The sequence below is a fragment of the Brienomyrus brachyistius genome, chromosome 4, assembly GCF_023856365.1.
Source record: "Brienomyrus brachyistius isolate T26 chromosome 4, BBRACH_0.4, whole genome shotgun sequence".
Taxonomy (NCBI): Eukaryota; Metazoa; Chordata; class Actinopteri; order Osteoglossiformes; family Mormyridae; genus Brienomyrus; species Brienomyrus brachyistius.
Genome location: NC_064536.1, coordinates 35691387 through 35711150, shown reverse-complemented (window position 1 = coordinate 35711150; position 19764 = coordinate 35691387). Strand labels below are relative to the sequence as shown.

At 45.6% G+C, this 19764-nt stretch overlaps 2 protein-coding genes and 1 long non-coding RNA gene across 6 annotated transcripts; 2 read left to right on the top strand and 1 right to left on the bottom strand.

Annotated features, from left to right (window-relative positions):
* The first annotated feature begins 487 nt into the window (after positions 1-487).
* slc51a (solute carrier family 51 subunit alpha) lies at positions 488-12479 on the top strand. The gene is made up of 8 exons (XM_049010134.1): positions 488-782; positions 9687-9838; positions 9919-9992; positions 10091-10249; positions 10682-10793; positions 10868-11014; positions 11112-11217; positions 11358-12479. The coding sequence occupies exons 1-8, from the start codon at positions 719-721 to the stop codon at positions 11519-11521; spliced, it is 978 nt and encodes a 325-aa protein (XP_048866091.1). The 5' UTR covers positions 488-718; the 3' UTR covers positions 11522-12479.
* Positions 5069-7904, bottom strand: LOC125739727 (uncharacterized). Of its 4 annotated transcripts, none has more exons than XR_007397250.1 (6): positions 7599-7904; positions 7445-7507; positions 6898-7147; positions 6634-6792; positions 6231-6326; positions 5069-6041 (listed from the first exon to the last, which is right to left on the bottom strand). It is a non-coding gene; the product is annotated as an uncharacterized LOC125739727 (long non-coding RNA). The 4 variants fall into 4 exon arrangements; XR_007397249.1 differs by having other exon boundaries at positions 7058-7147; XR_007397248.1 differs by lacking the exon at positions 6898-7147.
* Positions 12480-13411: 932 nt separating the features above from the next.
* pdk3a (pyruvate dehydrogenase kinase, isozyme 3a) lies at positions 13412-19751 on the top strand. The gene is made up of 11 exons (XM_049010131.1): positions 13412-14185; positions 15424-15565; positions 15876-15947; positions 16143-16327; positions 16529-16618; positions 16802-16879; positions 17029-17105; positions 17191-17292; positions 17442-17552; positions 18464-18577; positions 18670-19751. The coding sequence occupies exons 1-11, from the start codon at positions 14083-14085 to the stop codon at positions 18811-18813; spliced, it is 1218 nt and encodes a 405-aa protein (XP_048866088.1). The 5' UTR covers positions 13412-14082; the 3' UTR covers positions 18814-19751.
* The last annotated feature ends 13 nt before the right edge of the window (positions 19752-19764 follow it).

The window sequence follows — 19764 nt, the reverse complement described above, 5'->3', positions numbered from 1 at the left end:
AGGTCAAGTTTCAACACAACATGTTTAACAACTGCATATGTTTTAGTGGCCATTGGCAGCGGAAGGCGGCCTCACCGAGCCCGGGCAAGTAGGAATAACTACTAACAGCTGACACATAAGCAATAGATGGGAGCACACAGACAAGCAACTGTGAGATGGAATAAGGATTGCAGGGAGTGCTGGAATGCTGAGCTGCCAGCAGGGGGCATGGCAGTTAAGGTTCCAGCCCCCAGAGCTGTGCTGTCGAGCTTTGCTGCATAAGCACTTCATGAATAAGTAAACATGTGGGGTAAATTGACAGGGTCTTAGGGTTTGGCAGTCACGTGACAGCGTCAACACAAATTCCACAAAAATGTGCGATGGGACAGAGACGTAGTTCCCGACATGTCCCTCTTCCTATGAGCTTTCCTGTAAATGTCGATCGCGGGCCTTGCCGCAATAAAGAGGCAGGTCGTTACTGGCACTTGGCATGTTTTTAAGCTTCAGCGAAACCAAAACTATGACACTTCTTTAAATGCCCCACCGGCTCTGCAGATATTGCACCCCTCCCGATCAGCATGTTGAGCGACAGTCAAACAGCGGTAATGCGCAAGATGGGCGGTGCTCACTTAAAAACTTAAATCGTCCATCGCGCTTTCCTCTTGCCTTTAACCACAGGCTCTGATTTAGACGGGTGACTCAAGACGAGATCACAGCAGCACGACACGCCACGGAGGAAATGAATGACACTGAGAACCCCTGGTGTTCCCGACCGCCTCCCCTGGCCATCGACATTATTAAGGGTAAGATCCCTCAGCCTGCCCTTGCAGGTAGCGCTTTTCTTGGCTACTCTCCCATGTGCTGAAACGCGCCTGACTGGCAGGAAAAGGCGCCCGAATGCTGGATACGCGGTGGACCGATGCGCCACGGATGTTCACTTCGCCACTTTTTTGATTTCATTACTTTGTCTGTTCACGTAAGCGATGAATTAGCAGAAATCTTGGCTTTTCATGAATTCAGTTTCAAGCTTTCCGTTTCCTTCTTTTTTGTTTAATTTTGAAATCCCCCCTTTTTCCACTCTCAAAATGTTGCAAATCGAAATTAGTAAACATATTCGAAATACAGTAAATGTAATAGTTACAATTCGTACACGGGTACGTGAAATAGCGCGTAAACACGTGTCCAAGCTAGTTGGTTAAGTTGTGTCAGTAAGAAAAAAAACATTAGTTTTAAGCTGCTTTGAAGGACAAATCAAATGCAATTTGCATTTGATTGCAGGACATCCAGGATGGGATGGCCAGGCCATTATACTGCGCACAGACACATGCTAAGGAACGCCTGGGAGCAGCAGTGTTTCTAACTAATGAAAAAAAAGTCAAGGCTAGGCTTTTTATTTGAAGGATGGAAGGTTGGCAGCCGGGGGTAAAATACCTAGCACTTCAGCCTCGAGTGATCGGACCTAACGACGTCCATGCCAGGGCGTATGACTGGAGGAAACTCTACACACAGCGATCTGCCGTTAAAATTAAAACATGTTTCAGTTAAAATGACGTGTATTAGTAAAGCTAAACCAGTAAAAGTGAATCTATCAAAAAAGCGTGAGAAAGTAACTTTTAAACCATCGTATTGTTGACTGTAGTATCTACACTGATACACCATATCAAATAAAATCTCGCAGAATGAAATGTCACTGAATGAACGTAATCCGCGTTTTTTAATCTTGATTTTTTTTAATTATTATTATTATTTTAGAAATTACCGAATCAGGGGCTAAATCAAGTTTTCCCGGGCTTGATTTTATTTGAAGGAAGAAAGATTGGCATCGGGGATAAAATACTCGGGACTTTAGCCCCGAGTTCTCGGACCTAATGACTGTGGAGGAAACTCCACACAGAGCGATCTGCCTTTAAAATTTAAATTTGTTTCCGTTCAAAATGATGTATATTAGTAAAACTATACCAGCAAAAGTTAATCTATTAAAAAGCGCGAGAAAGTAACTTTTAAATCACGGTATTGTTGACTTTAGTATCTACACTGGTACACCATATCAAATAAATGTTCTCACAGAATGAAATATCATTGAATGAACATAATCTGCGTTTTTAATTTGAATTATCATCATTACCGTTATTATTATTATCATACATATTACTTAATATATTTTGGATTATACAGTTCAAATGAAATTTCGTATGGTAATGTACATTAATGGCCTATACATTATTTGTGCACTGAAATGTTTTGTATGTTTTGTAAATCTGTTTAATGGATACTGTAAAGCAGGGGCGCCGCTAAGGGGGGGAAAGTTGGGACAATTCTAAGGGCCCACGCCCTTTAGGGGCCCCCAGAGATCTGAATGGGTGTGGTAGGGGGGCCCAACCTCATATTTTGTCATAGGGCCCAAAATTGCTAGCGGCGCCCCTGCTGTAGAGTAGGCATGTCCTTCAGAGAGTCGGACCTGCGGGGTTTTAACTAGGAGGCTCCGACACCAGTTGTCATATACATGTATCTATAATGTGCAGATGCGGCACCAGAAACTAGCTGTGACCTCGAACGGTTTGGCCATGTTAACTACACGGGCGGTGGGTGTGGCCTAATGCCGGGCGTGGGCGGGGCCAGTAACGCTTCATTCTGAAATGGTGGTATCGCTGCTTGTCAATTCCTGCCGTCTTGAGGTTCCTGTCCAGGCAGACAGGCGATGTTTGGCACGCAATAGAGAGGGAAAAAATCGCTGGAGGGCCAAAGTCCTGCCTAACCCTGTTCAAGATTCCCAGATGACATATTAATTAAACCTGGCTGCTGCAGTTCATCTGATCATAGATCAGTGCGGTGATGGTACCATACAGGGCCACACTGAGAGTAATAAGTGCCCCAGGGCAATAGCACACATCACATCATGTCAGACAGGAACGGAGCTGCTTGGTAAGCCACCAAATTCAGCAATGCGTCTGACGTCGGGGAGACACTACAGAGGCTTCTCAGTGAGTGCCATATTAAAAGATCTATATACAATCATATTAAATATATTAGATATTAAATTGGATTAACTTGTTAAATGACATTTGTGAATGGGATCATGGGTGGGGGCTGCACTGTTCGATGCCCCCCTGAGCGTGTGGTGTCCTTGGGCACGTGCCCAAATCCACGTATGATTAATCTGGGCCAGGTATTGGGCTGTACATGGTATGACGTTCCGTTATGGGACAGGAGCACAGTGCAGGGGCAGCCGGCTGGGGGCCTCACATCTGCAGGGTTGTACTGAAGATCAAAAGCATCCATCCATCTATGAACCTCCCATTCTGCTTGTGCTGGTGCAGGCTGCATGTTAGAAAGATTATAAAGATTAGCTTGAAATGCAGTCATAACATTACAGAAAGAAAAACTGAAGTTTATCTTGGAGCATCGGCTCTCTGCTCGCTCGGGATTTGCACTCAGCATGGCGGGGAATCTGCTGGTATGTGCCGAGGCCCGTCAAGGAGCACGGTGAGGTGCCGCTGCTTCGGAGGCCTGGACATGCCCTGCCTCCCCCTTCACTGAGACGCACCTTCCCTGTCTGTCAGTGATAGATTTAGTGCCAAATGCCAAATCTGTGAGATCCACAAATGGGCTTAGTAGGTATCCAATGGGAGGGACAGTGGCACTGTAAAAAGGCTCTATGGTTCTGTAAATTGATGTATCTGACTTGCATCTAACCATCATCAGGGTCTAAAGGGAGGTAAATTTCATTGTACAATCATTCCTCAAGCGAAATAAACCAGCCAACAGTCTGCAGGCTTGTGAATCCATAACAAGGGAGTCACACTTTTCTGGTTCCCAGTGTTACATAATTTGCATGTAATAGTGTAATGGTTGTGGTCCACGCTGGACATCAGGGCTGCTACTACAAAGGCTGCTGGGAAGGTGCATTGCTAATGTAACCCTCTGTGGGATCTGGGTATCTGGAATCGTGATCACTCTCGGACAGAAGAGGCCGGGGATGGGGTCTCACTCTCAGCGTTCCAGAGACAGGAAAACGGCAGAAAGAGAAAGTGATTGTTAGTGGGGAAAGGTGCAGCCTGCAGGGACCAGGGCGGCACTGTAGGTATGTTAGCGTGGTGAGCCAGTATGAGCTGATTTTTATACCTAGTGCAGCCCTGGCAGTGAGAGAGAGTTGGGAGACCCCCTGCACCCCACAACCAGGCTGTTTACCAAAATCTGCAGAAGGTGATTACAGGAAATGTGCAACGGAATTCCTAGCTTGCTGTACTTTCCGGCATCAGTTTTTAGTGGGGGGTGGAGAGGTATCCTTAGTGAATGCACAACGATTCTCAGTGTATTCAGTTTCCGTTCACTTCTGATTGTTCTTAAGCCAGCAGCTAGGGGGTGGGGTCAGTGTTTTGCTCCTGTGCTGTTCTGCTCTCTCGCCCCCACCCCCCACCCCCCGACAAAATCCCCACACTCCTGAGACGCTCGCTGTCCCGGTGGCTTTTCCAGACCCGAGCCACTGGAGGGAGACTGTTGCTGAACTTTCATTTCGCAAGCGGTGCAGAGTGGTTGTGTGTCCCGCCTTTGGAAATTAGTTTTCCCTGTGGAGGATTTCTAGACCAGTGCTGTTGTTAGTTTAGAATTCCTAAGCCTTTCGCCAGATGTTTCCATTTCTTGTTGGGGGACCGGCTTCTGGGAAAGCCTGTCAGTGGGAGTGATGTGGAAACTTAGTCAATGTTCAATGAAGTCATCCTGCACTATCCTCCACCACCAGTTTGTTCCAGATTACATAAGAACATAAGAACTATACAAACGAGAGGAGGCCATTCGGCCCATCAAGCTCGCTTGGGGAGAACTAAACTAATAGCTCAGAGTCGTTAAAATCTTATCTACACTGTAAAAAAAAAAAGTTGAGTTAACTTAAAATAATAAGGCAACCTATCACAAGCATTTTTATGAGTTAACTGAACAAACAGAGTCTGAAGACAAAGCAACTCAAAGTATTTTGTTAAAATCCTCAGTTCTCACAACATAAATATATTTGTTTACCTAACAGGTTGATCTATTATGCATTCATGATTATTTTTATAATTAGAATTTAATAAACCACAAAACAAATCTCTCTCTTTTTTTAATAGTTTGTCCGAACACATTACAATACAGTCTACCATATGCCATACACGTCTTCTGCATTAGGCATGTTTATAGAAAAATAGTACAGAAATGTTAATCATTGGAAATTTGTAAATTATAAAAACTACCACTTTTTTCAACATAAATTGAAAGATGAGCTCCAAAAAAAGTAATATTTTGCCCAAAAACCCGAAACCAACAAAAGTAAAAGCATCCGAGCAAAACCTCGAACCACAGTGTATAAAGCATTCTTATTCGGCAGAACAGCAAAGTACATTAAATCCAAAACAAGTATACGTCAAAATATACTAGATTCAAACACTGCATAAAGAATTTTGTATTATTTCGGCAGATCAACATTGAGAATACATTAACATCACATCTGAATAAACCTCAAACCTTAGTAAAGTATGATTCATATATAACATGAACTATTTTACTGCATGTAAGTGTATCAGAAAAAAAAATAGCTTGTACCGTTACTGCCAGATAAAAACAAAAAACAAAACTAAAAGATTCAGTATTCGTTAAAGGTGCAAAGATTGAACCAAATTATACATTGTAATAAATCAGTATGTACTACTAAATTTTGATTGCAAAAATCATTGTCCCATTTGCCATAGCTCCAATAACATCCGCAAAATGGTCAGCTACAACAATTTTGATTTTAGTGACTGGACTCTCGCAGAGCAGGTATCACCAAGATCCATAAAGATTTTCTGAATGACTTCAAAAGTATATTTCAGTTCTTTTGGGTATTCCTTATTGAGTGCATACAAGAGACCGAACAAGTAAGCAAAGGCTTCAGGCAGATCTGGAATATCCTGAAGAACAATGGCCTCTTCCAGGATTATTGCATGGTTGATCACAGTGGCCAGTGAAGCAGGAGTGCCAACATCATCCTCAACCACAGTTAGGATTCCGATCTTTACACCTCTGGTGCTGTGGGCTTCAGGGTCAACGTCCTAGGAGATTAAGTGATAGGAGGGGGCATTAATTGACATGTAAACATAATTACTTATTGTTATTAGGGCTTGAGCAATGGTGGTGCTTGCAGCCCTAATTATTATTTTTATAATGTGCAAACAAAATGAACAAATGTAATACTAAGCATGCTAACAAATTACAAATAAGGTATGAAAAGGGCAACATACCAGACACATCTTGAGCAAGAAAGCCGAATTTTCACGCAGAATGAGTGGCAGTCCCTCAAGAGCTGCTCTTTTTCGGTGAGTGATAATATCACTGGCCTGAAAAAAAAAATAACAAAAGAAGAAAGTTTACAAAGGGTGCAGATGCTTTACCGCCTTATAAGCCTTATGGATTAAATGGATCTCAAATTGATCATTTGTGGATTAATTGCACAATGCTTTCACAGTGGGGAACAATTATATAGTTTATAATTATTATACAATTATTCCTAAAATTCACCAGTTCAATTAGATTCCCACACAACACAGACGAAAGATATGCAAACTTGCTTTAATTACCCTATTCAGGAAGGTACTTCAGTATTTTAAATATGTGTATTGTATATTAAAGAATCTTAAAGAGTACCTGCTCATCCAGCTTGTCCAAAAGTGTCTTCATTTCTGGACCCAATGAATCTCTTCTTTTTCTGTACAGTTTCAGGAGAGGTGCTGTATATTTATCAAGTGATTCGCTGAACTTTTTCAGGAGATCTATGTTACAGATCTGGAAGAACTCCATGCAGATCTACATTTTTTAAAAACAACAACAACAACAAAACAGTATAAATAAACAGAACATTTTCCAATATAAAGTTCAGAATTTCCAAAAATAATTAAAAATATCAACAACCAAAAAGCTAGCGATTTCCAGCTTCCAGTCTTGAGGTAAGTTAAGTTGGCCTGGTTAGCCAGCGCCACAATACAATTTATTGGCCGTTTAGTCGAGATAACCGAACGTCTCAAGTGATGTATATTGCCTGAATGTCACACGATGTTCTTGATATACTTACAGTAGTTCCCACTGTCTGTTCCGCCGTCAAAACCGTTAAGAAGACGCGCAACGTTTAAACAGTGCCGACAGGCATCCGGATAGACAGGACCTAAAGTTAAAGTTATATTCCTTGTTTTGCAAATGCATATGACTAGCACACGTCACGTTGCACTCATTGCAATACTCGTGTATTTTTTTTTCAATAAACAAATGACAAATTCGCTGTTCAAACATAAGCATTCAAAAGTCTAAATTAGTTAAAAAGCTAACATAACCCCGCGAAATCGTTAACAAGCAGCTACGTTCGAATAGATAGTTATTTTGGGACACCAACATCCAAGCTTACACGTCAAATAATATAACGTTAAGTTAGATGATAATAAAAAAAGATTAATATATAACTTACCTATGATTTGGCAGAAATGCTGGACTGCTTTGAACCGGCACGCTGTTTCAAATCAACACTACACTAGTAAAACAGATTAGGTAGTTAGCATGGTAGCACATCACATATTAAATGAAAAAAAAGTAATTTGATCATGAAAATGATTGACACTCACCTGTAACTCGGCAGAAACGAGTGAATTGGCACGATGCTGCCCTTTCAGTAATCCCCGCAGTCGAAGTTTCAAATTACCATGCGCTTGCGCCAACAAGACGCAAACGCACGCTTTAACGCAAAACTAACATTTTAATGTAAGTTCAACAAAACATTTTTAGTATTATACAGTTTTTTAACATTGAAGCAACATATTTGTTGAATAAACTAAGTATTATTTCTGAATATGTCAAACAAAAATATCTTAGTTCAGTTTACTTTTAAAACTTTATTTAGATAACTTTTCATAAGTTGGCTTTTTTACAGTGTAGCTCTGATTTAAAGGAACCCAAGGATTCAGCTTGCACTACATTATCAGGAAGGGTATTCCATACTCTGACTACACGCTGTGTAAAGAAGTGCTTCCTTAAATCCAGCTTGAAGTGTTCTCCCGCTAATTTCCACCTATGGCCACGAGTTCGTGTATTTAAACTAATGCTGAAGTAACTATTTGGTTGAACAGCATCCAAACCTGTTAGAATCTTATATACCTGGATCATGTCCCCCCTCAGTCTCCTTTGCTTGAGACTGAACAGATTTAGCTCAAGTAACCGTTCCTCGTATGACATTCCTCTAAGACCAGGAATCATTTTTGTGGCCCTACGCTGCACCTTTTCTAAGGCCACAATGTCCTTTTTAAGATATGGTGACCAAACCTGCACACAATATTCTAGGTGAGGTCTCACCAAGGAATTGTATAATCTTAGCATTACCTCCCTTGACTTAAACTCCACACACCTGGAGATATACCCCAACATCCTATTGGCCTTTTTTATTGCTTCCCCACACTGGCGAGAATGGGACATGGAAGCATCAACATACACACCAAGGTCTTTCTCATGATCAGCTACCTTTATTTCAGTGACACCCATGAAATACCTGTACTTTATATTTCTGCTCCCTAGACCTTACATTTATCGATGTTAAATTTCATCTGCCAGGTATCGGCCCAGTCACTAATTAAATCAAGATCCCGCTGTAGCTGCTGAGCCACTAATTCAGTATCTGCTACACCACCCACCTTGGTGTCATCTGCAAATTTCACCAGTTTACTGTATATATTGGTATCCATATCATTTATGTAAATTAGGAACAATAGTGGTCCTAAAATCGAACCCTGCGGTACCCCACTATGAACGCAAGCCCACTTTGACATTGTGCCTCTTATAACTACTCGCTGTTTCCTATCTGTTAACCAGTTATCAATCCAGGTCGCTACGGTACCTAAAATACCTGTCGCTTTGAGTTTAAGTAGGAGCCTCTTGTGGGGGACAACATCAAAAGCCTTTTGGAAATCTAAGTAGATGACATCATAGGCCTTCTTATCATCAACTTCCTGAGTAGCTTCCTCAAAAAACTCCAACAGATTTGTTAAACAGGATCTACCTCTCCTAAATCCATGCTGGCTATCCCGCAAAATGTTATTAGAGTCCAGGTAATCTACCATTTTCTCTTTGATTATAGCCTCCATAACTTTACCAGTTATACAAGTTAGACTGATTGGCCTATAGTTAGACAAATTACTTCTATCCCCTTTTTTAAAAATAGGCGTTATGAAGGCGTGCTTCCAATCAGAAGGTACCACACCTTCAGATAAGGATTTTTGAAACAGTAAAGTTAAGGGTCGGCAAATAATATCCCTCATCTCTTTTAACACTATAGGTAAGATGCCATCAGGACCCTGTGATTTATTTATTTTGAGCTTAGCTAGGCTTTGCAAAACATCTGCTTCAGTTATATATATATTAGCTATAGACAATGATTCAATCAAATCAATCATCATTTCAGAACAATCATGAAAAGTTGGGCAGCATCGTGGCTCAGTAGGTGGCGTTGTAGCCTCGTGGATGTGGCTGTGTGAGTCCCAGCTCTGTATACCATGTGTGGAATTTGCATGTCCCTGTCATGGCGAGGGGATTTCAGAATGATTGACATCTCTGAGCAATTTGTATATGTGCCATGTAAAGTACCGTGGCGTCGGGCCCCAGTGAATGCTGGGAAAGTTGCTTTAGGACAGGCAGCTGGCTAATTACTTGTTCTTTTTCATCAGGGCTGGACATGCTGTGGATCGTTCTCTATGCCGGGCTGACGCTCATGGCCTTGCTGTCCGTGCTGCTCTACCTGGAGGAATGTGTCTACTTCTTCCAGAAGCTTCCATACCCCAAGAAGACTGCCATCATCTGGGTGAATGGGGCAGCGCCGGTGAGCGCCTCCTTCTTCTCCTCACTCCTCCCAGCTGGAGCTCCATCACCCTAACCCCTATCTCCCGTTTCCCCCGCCAGGTCATCGCAACCATGTCCTGCCTGGCTATGTGGATCCCCAAAGCCACCATGTTCACAGACCTGACCTCAAACTCGTGAGTCTGGTGCCCCCCCTTGTGGTTTTAATGTGCCAAGACGCCATTAGGATAAATGTGCAGCGATTCCAGATTGCCCACCCCTGCCCTGTCTGCAGGTACTTCGCAATCGTGGTGTACCAGTTCCTGGTTATGATGATAGAGGAGTGTGGTGGGGACAAGGCTTTCCTGCAGCGCTACAGCCAGAACCAACTCCGGATCAGCACCGGGCCCTGCTGCTGCTGCTGTCCATGCCTGCCCCACGTGGGCATCTCACGGTATGCCGGGAAGGGTGACCTGTCACAGGGAGGTGGCTGATGGGTGGCACACGGGCTGGCTGGGTTTCTGGCGTGACCACATATGATTTTTCTCTGGGGACTTCCACCGATATCTCCAACGGCACTCAGTCAGGCTAATCTCTGCCCCTTAAGTGCCCATTGTCCGCCTGAGTTTATGCGTACGTGTGCCCTTTGATGTCGCGATCCTCTTTCCAGAGAAAATGTTCACAGTGATAAGGAACAATGTGAGGAGATATGTTTACATTGGCACGGGACTTTCAATCCTGAATACCACTTGTAAATATTTATGTTTTCCCATGAAACATGCCAACAAAGGAGCCAGCCATTCGCCGTGCTTGTTTTTGCATGGATTAGGCACGGTTGTTTGAGGGCTGTCTGTGTGTGATGTCATGCCCTGGGTTTCTCCCTCAGGAGGACGCTGTTCATCCTCAAGCTGGGCTCCTACCAGTTTGCGCTGCTGAAGACCATCCTGAGCATCCTGTCCATCGTTCTGTCAGCCAACGAGAACTTTGACCCTTGGAATGTGAGTATCACCATGGTGACCTGCCAGCCTCACTTTTCGTGGGGAGTATCTGCTGAAAAGCCGCCTGCCCACAGACGAACATCACGGGAGCTTCCATCTGGATCGGTCCATTCACAGGCATTCTGACCATCGTCGCCCTCTGGCCGGTCTCCATCATCTTCATACACCTGCGTGACACCTTGAGGGACCTGAAGATAGTGCCCAAGTACGCGATGTATCAGGTCAGTCAGCCAGCTAACCTGCTCTGCTCCTGCTTAGTGGCTCTGTGTTCTGATGTAGGTCTGCATCAGCTGAAATTGCCTCCTCGTGTCTCTGCAGATGGTGCTGATCCTGACCCAGCTCCAGACAGCCATAATTAACATCCTGGCTATGTATCGCGTCATTCCCTGCTCACCACCCTTCTCCTCGCAGTATAGAGGATACTGTAAGAGCCACCTCCCTCACCTTATCGCCACGATATGAATGCAAGCTGCATCTGCCACCAGGGCAACCATACAGGCACATGACAGCAATCAAAAGCCACAGAGCACTTTGCCTTAACCACCCCCCCCCCTCCTCCTGCAGTGATGAACCAGCAGCTGTTGATCGCGGAGATGTTCCTCATCACACTCGTGACGCGCCTGCTGTATCGCCGTGAATACAGGCCACTGCCCACAGCTCCACACCCCGAGGAGAACGGGGAGGCCAGCATCATCCTGCAAACAGAGCTGAGAGACATGACGGCGTGACCTCCGGGCGACACGCTGCCAGTATACCCGAAGGAGTGAGCAACGTCATTAAATTTGTCACATTCCCATTGTGTAGCCAATGCTTTCTTGCAAACTCAGTCTTGCGTCTGTCCTGTGGTTCCGAAGTCTGCCAGCGAGGTCCAAGTTTGCCCTCAAAGTTCTGAGCTTGTTTGAGCTTCTGAGTTTGCTTCAGCGGCGAGATCTCCAACTAAAGCACAGAGGCTGGGGACTTCCTGAGAAAAAGCTTTTTGCTGAACCTATCTGCCATGAAAGGAAGTGCTTCATGCCAACGATGAGGCTGCCCTGAGCTGGCACCATGTAACCCAGTAGACTAGCAAAAACACCCTCGGGGGCAAAGTGGGAGGAATTTCCCATATTTCATGCTGCCACCCCCCCAAGTTGATTCATACTGCTGCGTCAATGCCTTACCTACTATACCTATGGACCCTGTGCCCCTCCCCAGAAATGTAACTACAGGTCACAGTGACACAGACTGCAAGTACTGTGATTGGTCCATTTTTCATAGCGATCATTGTTCATTATGGGAGCGAAGAAAGCGTACATCCCAGTTGTACTTATGTAGCTGCTTGAAACTGAAGAGCTATTTATATCTGGCATTAAATAACCCACCCTGGGCATCATAGCAACAGGTCTACGAAACACTCAGGATGACGGCATCAATTTCACTTACCTCCATAAAGTTTGTGCTTTACAAGACTAAAAAAAAGTAAAAGGTTGTATAGTTGTATAGTGTACTAACTAGAAAATGCATAAACAGTGACTTTGTAGCAGTTTGACATTTTTCCAAATTTGTGTACAGGATGATTGGAGCAGTACAATTGTAACCAGAACTCAGTAAATGTATACTTCATTAAATGTTTTTTTTCTGTTTCAATTGCATGATTCAACAATTGCATATTGCAGGATGGGAAGACAATAAATTCAACATTCAAAGCTGTGTATCGTCTAGCGTCTTGGGGATGTAACTGCTGAGCGACGCCCGGTACATAAGTATAAATACTCGTGGCTATGTTGGCCACTTCTGTAGGTTGCGGCATACGTTTGACGCAGAAGTATAGTTCAGGCTTTTGTGGAACACCAGCAGGGTTAAAACCCTCTGAATTAACATGTCAAATTTGTACATCTTAAGACGTACAATTTTGACCTGTTGATTCAGAGGGTTTTTACTTTGATAGTGTTCCATAGACTTTAGTCTTAATGTCTCAGGCGCCTGTCATCTTTAAATGCTTGAAAAACTGTCTCTGGTCAGACTCCTTGTTGCGATGTATGAGTCACAGTGATGGAAGATAACCCAGTGCTATCCAATTTTAAGAAAGCTTTCAACAACGGCCATGCAGTTCTTCAGAATGATGCACAAGACCTACCCTGTTCTGTCAGAATTTGTATTTATTTGAATCTTTTATACACTGGTCGTGTGCCTGTAATTAAAACATACATTTTGAATATATGATACCAATGGAAGAGGAGTGAGGAAGTGCTTTGTGGACAATTATAAACAGTCCAGTGGACATAAAAAAATGTAAATGCTTTATGTTCAAGAAAAAAATCCTTTGAGATTAATAAAGTATCTGTCTGTCTATCTAAAACGTTTACTGCAGGTCAGACAGCTTTATAATGAAGCCGTATTACCACAGTGTTTTAGGATACCCTATTTGTTGTTTAAAAATTTAGTCATTTCATTTGCACTGCACTTCGTAACTTTTACAGATAAGTTCATCTTCCAGTCCGTTGAAATCAAAATAAACTTTTTTCACTCATGTCCTCCTCTTGACTTTCACTTTGGTTTCCATAACGAGATATGGAATGGAGATTAAACAACGCAGAGTCTTTGAAGGAGGGTAACCAGTGCGTCCTTTCTTCGACGCGCATTTGGAGACCCCTAGTGGTGGGACGGTGCCTCGATCTCCCAGATGATCTTCCTTCTGAGCTTGGGTAACAGTCTGTTTTGCCGGGGTAGAGATGAATCGCTTCTTTAACTTTGCAGACGCGACAGTTGCTATTTTACCTGTGCAACTGTCTCAGTGTCGAGGGGTCTGCTAAATAGTCCCGCTAGTATCGTTATGAAAGCTATCACGAAGTGGGGGGGACTAGAGACGTATATGTTTGATACACTGTATAGCTGTAAACGCAGCGCGAAGCGACTTCCGACTCCTGTACCGTTAAACCTGCTTCCCGACCAACAACCCAATCATCGCCATGAGTTCAATTGAAGGGCAGAACAAGAGGCCAATAATAATGTGGTAGTTCTCTTTTCCTCATGTTTCAGCCAATGGGATTGGAGCTCCTAGTTCCGGAGCAAGTGGTGACGTTGGTGGGCTGCGAGCTCGCGTACGTGCGGGTTAGTGCAGTTATGTGACAGCGGTGATCGTGCAGGAAATAAATACCGCATGTTGTAAATGTGCAAATTTCCGAAATCAATGAAGGTCACCATAGGAGACTTGGCTCCAGAGGGTCCGGGGAGGGCATAAACGATGGGGGATTCATTCGTTGAGTGCATCTGACCGTGTCTTTTTTCGCGTCGTTGTAATTACACTGCAGTTATGAGGTTGTTTACATTTTTGCTAAAGAAATCCAACGCAAAGATAGAGTATTACTCCCGGTTCTCGCCCTCGCCGCTTTCCATTAAGCAGTTTTTGGATTTCGGTGAGTATGACGTTTTCGGATCCCGAACATGCTGGCTTTTGCTGGACTAGCCTCACGTTGCGAGTGTTTTTCTTGTCCTGTCCCGGTGGGCTTTTTGATGTAGCCCGGTTCAGAGATGCTCCGGTTTCGGGACACCTTCTGTCATTTGCTCGTCTTTGCTGGTTTATACCATCTGTACCATCATGCGTGTCGGCATGTTTGCTGTCCCGTGGTTGGCAGCCGGGGTGAGCGGCCCTGGAGACTGATGTACTGACGGATGAATCGTTTTCCGTCCAGGCACCACTATGTGTATGTTCCTGCTTTGAAGCGGTAGCTCTGCGTTTTTGTATATCTGCTTCAGGTGACTGTTTGGACACTCTCTTCTTTATCCAGATAAATCTTTTTGCACTAATGTATTATGTTTTGATTAAAACAGCAGAACATCCTGATTCAGGCATTCTGGCCTTTCCAGGCATTCTGTTCCTTTCCACACCTCACCACCTGTCCTGTGGAATATCAGGACCCTAACTACATAAGGTGTGGTGGTATCAGTCACAGCCTCGGATTGGTGGCCTGTGACATGTGACCTCAGAGCCAATCAGGACTCATAACACAAACAGGCACATGTCTCTTTACTGTGAGTATAGGAAGAGCCAGACTTTTGAGTAAAAGGCTCTGAATCTGTAATGCAGATACACACAAACTGCCATGCATGCAAACAAACAGGCATTCATTAACAGCCAGCTCTCCTAGCATCAGATTTCCATTGCTGGGGGGAGGGCGGGGGGCAGCAATAGGTGTTTGTTAACGGCACTCTGTACCTCAGTGAAACGTGAGTCAGTCCAGCTCTAATCGGTGCCTGTACTAGTTGGGTCTCCATCCTCCTACAGAGTGTCACCTTTGTCCCAAGGAGAGGCCAGGTGGGAGAGCGTGAATGAGGGAATGCTGGATAAGAAACAAAGGGAGAGACAGACTGAGAGAGTCACAAGGGCTCTGTCTGCCTGTAAGGGCAGTCAGGCTTGGCTGAGGGAGAGAGAGAGAGGAAGAGAAAGGGAGATCCTGATGTGGAAATTCCTGCTGGCCTCAGCCTGTTTTGTACAGTGACTCACCACGGTTTGTGTGGTGGGGCTTCTTTAGCACAGGCCACGGCATGAGTCTCATACATTCACCCGTCTCTCTGCCACACTCTCTCCATGTTGGCCTCCCCCTTCCTCCTGCATGCCCTCCGCTCTCCCTCCTGTCCTGCCCCCCTCTCCCAGGCAGGGACAATGCGTGCGAGAAGACCTCCTACATGTTCCTGCGCAAGGAGCTGGCCGTACGGCTGGCCAACACCATGCGGGAGGTCAACCTACTGCCCGACAAGCTGCTGAGCCAGCCATCCGTCAAGCTGGTGCAGAAATGGTATGGGGGTGTGGTCAGGGTATTGGTGGGTGTGATTGGAGGCGTGGGGGGTGGGGCCATCATGTTGATGGGTGTGGTCAGGGAGGAGTTAGTCAGTGATGGGTGGAATCACTGTAGAGGGGTGGGGTCATGGGCAGAGTTGGGTGGCGGCACTCAACTGTCCAGCACAGATGGGGTCTGCATCGCCTAAGGAATCTCAGCATGCCCTGCTATTCTCAGATAATTCTTTTTAATTAATAATGCCAGTCAGTTCGGCCTGAGGAACCGAGTAGGCCCAGCTGACGGCGTCATCTCTCTTTGTGCATCGTAGGTACATACAGAGCTTTGTGGAGTTGCTGGATTTTGAGGACCGGAGCCCGGAAGATGCTCGCACCCTGCAGGAGTATGTAGATTGGGGGGGCGGCGGTCAGGCAGGGGCCCTGTCATATAGTGGCCCGCCTCCATGTCGGATGGATCCACTTGATTTTGGACTGCCTCGGCATTTCAGATATGGTTTCACGAGCATTAAGGGACGGTTCCAAACCCCAGGAGTCTGAGGCATATAATTAAGCTGTGTGTGTGCTGTCACCATCTGCAGCTTCCTGGACGTCCTGATCGAGATCCGGAACCGGCACAATGATGTGGTGCCCACCATGGCCCAAGGCGTGATCGAGTACAAGGAGAAGTTCGGCTTCGACCCGTTTATCAGCACCAACACCCAGTACTTCCTGGACCGTTTCTACACCAGCCGTGTCTCCTTCCGCATGCTGATCAACCAGCACAGTGAGTGACTGTCATCATGGAGACAGGACTGTCATGCAGCACATGTACCAGTCCGCATAGGGTGCATTCAGAGCTGATGAAGGTGAAGAACAGAAAATACTCAGATTCCAATCAGTGTTTTGACCCTGAAAAGGACAGTGAGGCAGGTTTCCTCTGGGTGAGATTTCCGCTTCTCATCCCCATCTGTTTGTCCTGTTCCAGCTCTCCTTTTCGGTAATGACACCAACCCTGCCCACCCTAAACATATCGGCAGTATCGACCCCACCTGTAACGTGGCCGAGGTGGTTACAGGTGAGCCAATGTCTAGCTCTTCTGAAGCCTTCAGTGTGGGACTTTCTGGAGATCCAGGCTTGAATGTAACCTGATGGATAGATGGCATGCTCTGTACTCCCTGTTAATTTTATGTGCTTGTAAACATTTGACTTCATTTGTATTCCTGTTACCTGACCGCCGCCTTCTTTCTCGCCACCCCAGATGCCTATGAGACAGCCAGGATGCTGTGTGAGCAGTATTACATGGGGGCTCCGGAGCTGAAGGTCGAGGAGTTCAATGGTAATGTTTCGCTGGATAGAGCGGCTGTCCTGCTCTCGGCTTTCTGGTTGTCAAATGACAACCTTCTAGTGACCCTGGTCAGGTGGATCTGATTAGCACCATGCTCTGCTATTATTGTCTGAGTGAATTTCCGATCCTCTCTTCCTCAGCCAAAGCGCCCAAGAAGCCCATCCAAGTGGTGTATGTCCCATCCCACCTCTTCCACATGCTCTTTGAGCTCTTTAAGGTCAGTCCTCCCCAGTCCGTGGGTGCCCCCCTCATGAGGTCCTCAAACTGAATAGAAGACTTTTCCTGTGTGTCTTTTTGAGCAGAACTCAATGAGGGCCACGGTTGAGTTTCATGAGAGCTCTGCAGAAGGGTTTCCCCCAGTGAAGGCACTTGTCACCCTGGGGAAGGAGGACCTCTCCATAAAGGTCAGCTCAGAGGCACAAGCCAATCACGGTACTGGATTTCACCTGCTGGTCACACCAGAGACCAATTGCGGCACGGCCATTAACCTAAGCATATGATGCCAGTGATGCACTGATCAGGCCAGTGTGACCTTTGACCTCTGCACCCTCAGATTAGCGACATGGGTGGTGGAGTGCCCTTGAGGAAGATCGACCGCCTCTTCAACTACATGTACTCGACAGCGCCCTCCCCCAGCTTGCAGCCATCGCGCGCCACACCGCTGGTAAACATGCCTATGTTCGTAGTGGGGTACCCCAGAGTTCAATTTTAGGACCACTATCGTTCCGTGGGCTGATACCTGGCAGATGAACACGACATGGGGAGAACATGCAAACTCCACACACATGTGACCCAGGCGGAGACTCGAACCCGAGTCCCAGAGGTGTGAGGCAACAGTGCTAACCACTGCACCACCATGCTGCCCCCGAGTAGAAATATAAAGTACAGATATTTTATGGGTTCCACTGAAATAAAGGTGATCATGAGAAAGACCTCGGTGTGTACAGTATGTTGATGCTTCCATGTCCCACTCACCAGTGTGGGGAAGCAATTAAAAAGGCCAATAGGATGTTGGGTTACATCTCTAGGTGTGTGGAGGGAGATGATGCTACAGTTATTTAATTCCTTGGTAAGACCGCACATAGAATATTGTGTGCAGGTTTGGTCACCATACCTTAAAAAGGACATTGCTGCCTTGGAAAGGGTGTAGTTTTAGTATTAGTTTAAATACCAGAACTCATGGCCATAAGTGAAAATTAGTGGGAAACATTTTAAAATGGATTTGAGGAAGCACTTCTTTACACAGCGTGTAGTTAGAGTATGGAATAGTCTTCCTGCTAGTGTAGCGCAAGCTAAAATCCTGGGTTCCTTTAAATCAGAGCTAGATAAGATTTTACCAACTTTGAGCTATTAGTTAAGTTCTCCCCAAATGAGTTTGATGGGCCGAATGGCCTCCTCTCATTTGTACATTTCTTATGTTCTTGTGCCATCGGAAGGCCTGTCTCAGACGCGCTCAGGACTGGTGTAAATGCCACATGTGTGCTACAAATCTCCGCCAGCTGTTTGCTGCTTGAGCTGTTGATTCTCTAGTTCTGGATTTCATCTTGTGTCCCGGACCTCTCTTTGCCCCCCCAGGCGGGTTTCGGGTACGGACTCCCCATCTCCCGGCTCTATGCGCGGTACTTCCAGGGCGACCTGAAGCTGTACTCCATGGAGGGCGTGGGCACAGACGCTGTCATTTATCTGAAGGTGGGAAACTGCACCCTCCCCCCGTGCTGGGATCATGAAGTCGGGTGGCTGTGATATTACTAAGGGCCTCTGATTGGTGTTCCGCCCCCCAGGCTCTGTCCAGTGAGTCGTTCGAGCGCCTGCCCGTCTTCAACAAGTCAGCCTGGCGGCACTATCAGACGGGTCCTGAGGCAGACGACTGGAGCAACCCCAGCCGCGAGCCGCGTGACGCCTCCAAGTACAAAGCCAACCGATAGGCCCCCCCACCCCCGCCTGGAACACATCACCACTGCAGCTCCCTACATCTGACTCCAGCCCCCTGCCCCCTCCCTTGTAGGTGTGGCAGCTCCTCTGGCGCTCCTAAAGGGCCCCGTCGTCCGATATGGAAGTGGGCCCCCATTGCTGTAGTTGTGGGGGGGTGGGTAGAGAGTGGGGGCAGAACGCCTTTGCACTGCTTGTGTGTTTTTATTCTATTTGTGCTGTCCTGAAATTCGCAGATATGTTGGAATAGTTTGCACCTTACAAATGTTTATACCGTGTCCTTAAAAGAGGTTTATGTTTAGTATGTAATACAAGATAAAATGAAAAAAATGCGCACATGTATTTGTGTAAATATGGTTTGTAGTATGAAAGTGATGGAGGTTCTTGTAAGTGAGGGCACTCTGTCTCGTGCACTGACATGTGCAACCTGTGTAGTAATGCTGTCGATAATTTATTTCCTGGTGGATTCTGGGAATGGGTGTATTTCAGGTCAAGGTCATGTGGTCTCGCCTGTAGTCACTGCTGATGCCTTTAAACATGATGAGTAGTGTTACCGTGGTTACAGCTGCAGCCCAGCAGTGAGTAAACGACCATCTACCACGAGATTACCTGGCAGCTTTTTCACATCGAAATGCATGAGTCACATTCTACAGGAGAGGTTTCAGGAGCGTCTCCGATCCGTGGTCTGGACTGGTCCCGGCGCTGCTGCATTTACCTGTCTTTGATCCAGCTGCACTCTGCCATTCTGCTGTAATTGGGCTGTTCTCTGAATGCACTGTGTAGCCACAGTAAACCGGTGTTTCCCTGATCTCTTTAGGCTGTGTAGTCGACTTAAAGCTGAATCAAGCACATTTAAGCAAATACTGTGTTTCTTGCTTTTCATTGTTCGTGGCAAAATGGAATAAAATTTCTAGGATTCCATTTTAATATTAAACTAATGCCTCTTT

Bases quoted from the DNA above. Each gene is read 5' to 3' on its own strand.
- slc51a (XM_049010134.1), top strand. From the start codon at position 719: ATGAATGACACTGAGAACCCCTGGTGTTCCCGACCGCCTCCCCTGGCC. The intron at 10,794-10,867 runs GTGAGTATCACC...GCCTGCCCACAG, and splicing joins AGAACTTTGACCCTTGGAAT to ACGAACATCACGGGAGCTTC. The intron at 11,218-11,357 runs GTAAGAGCCACC...CTCCTCCTGCAG, and splicing joins CTCGCAGTATAGAGGATACT to TGATGAACCAGCAGCTGTTG.
- pdk3a (XM_049010131.1), top strand. From the start codon at position 14,083: ATGAGGTTGTTTACATTTTTGCTAAAGAAATCCAACGCAAAGATAGAG. The intron at 17,106-17,190 runs GTCAGTCCTCCC...CTTTTTGAGCAG, and splicing joins TGCTCTTTGAGCTCTTTAAG to AACTCAATGAGGGCCACGGT. The intron at 17,293-17,441 runs GTCAGCTCAGAG...CTGCACCCTCAG, and splicing joins AGGAGGACCTCTCCATAAAG to ATTAGCGACATGGGTGGTGG.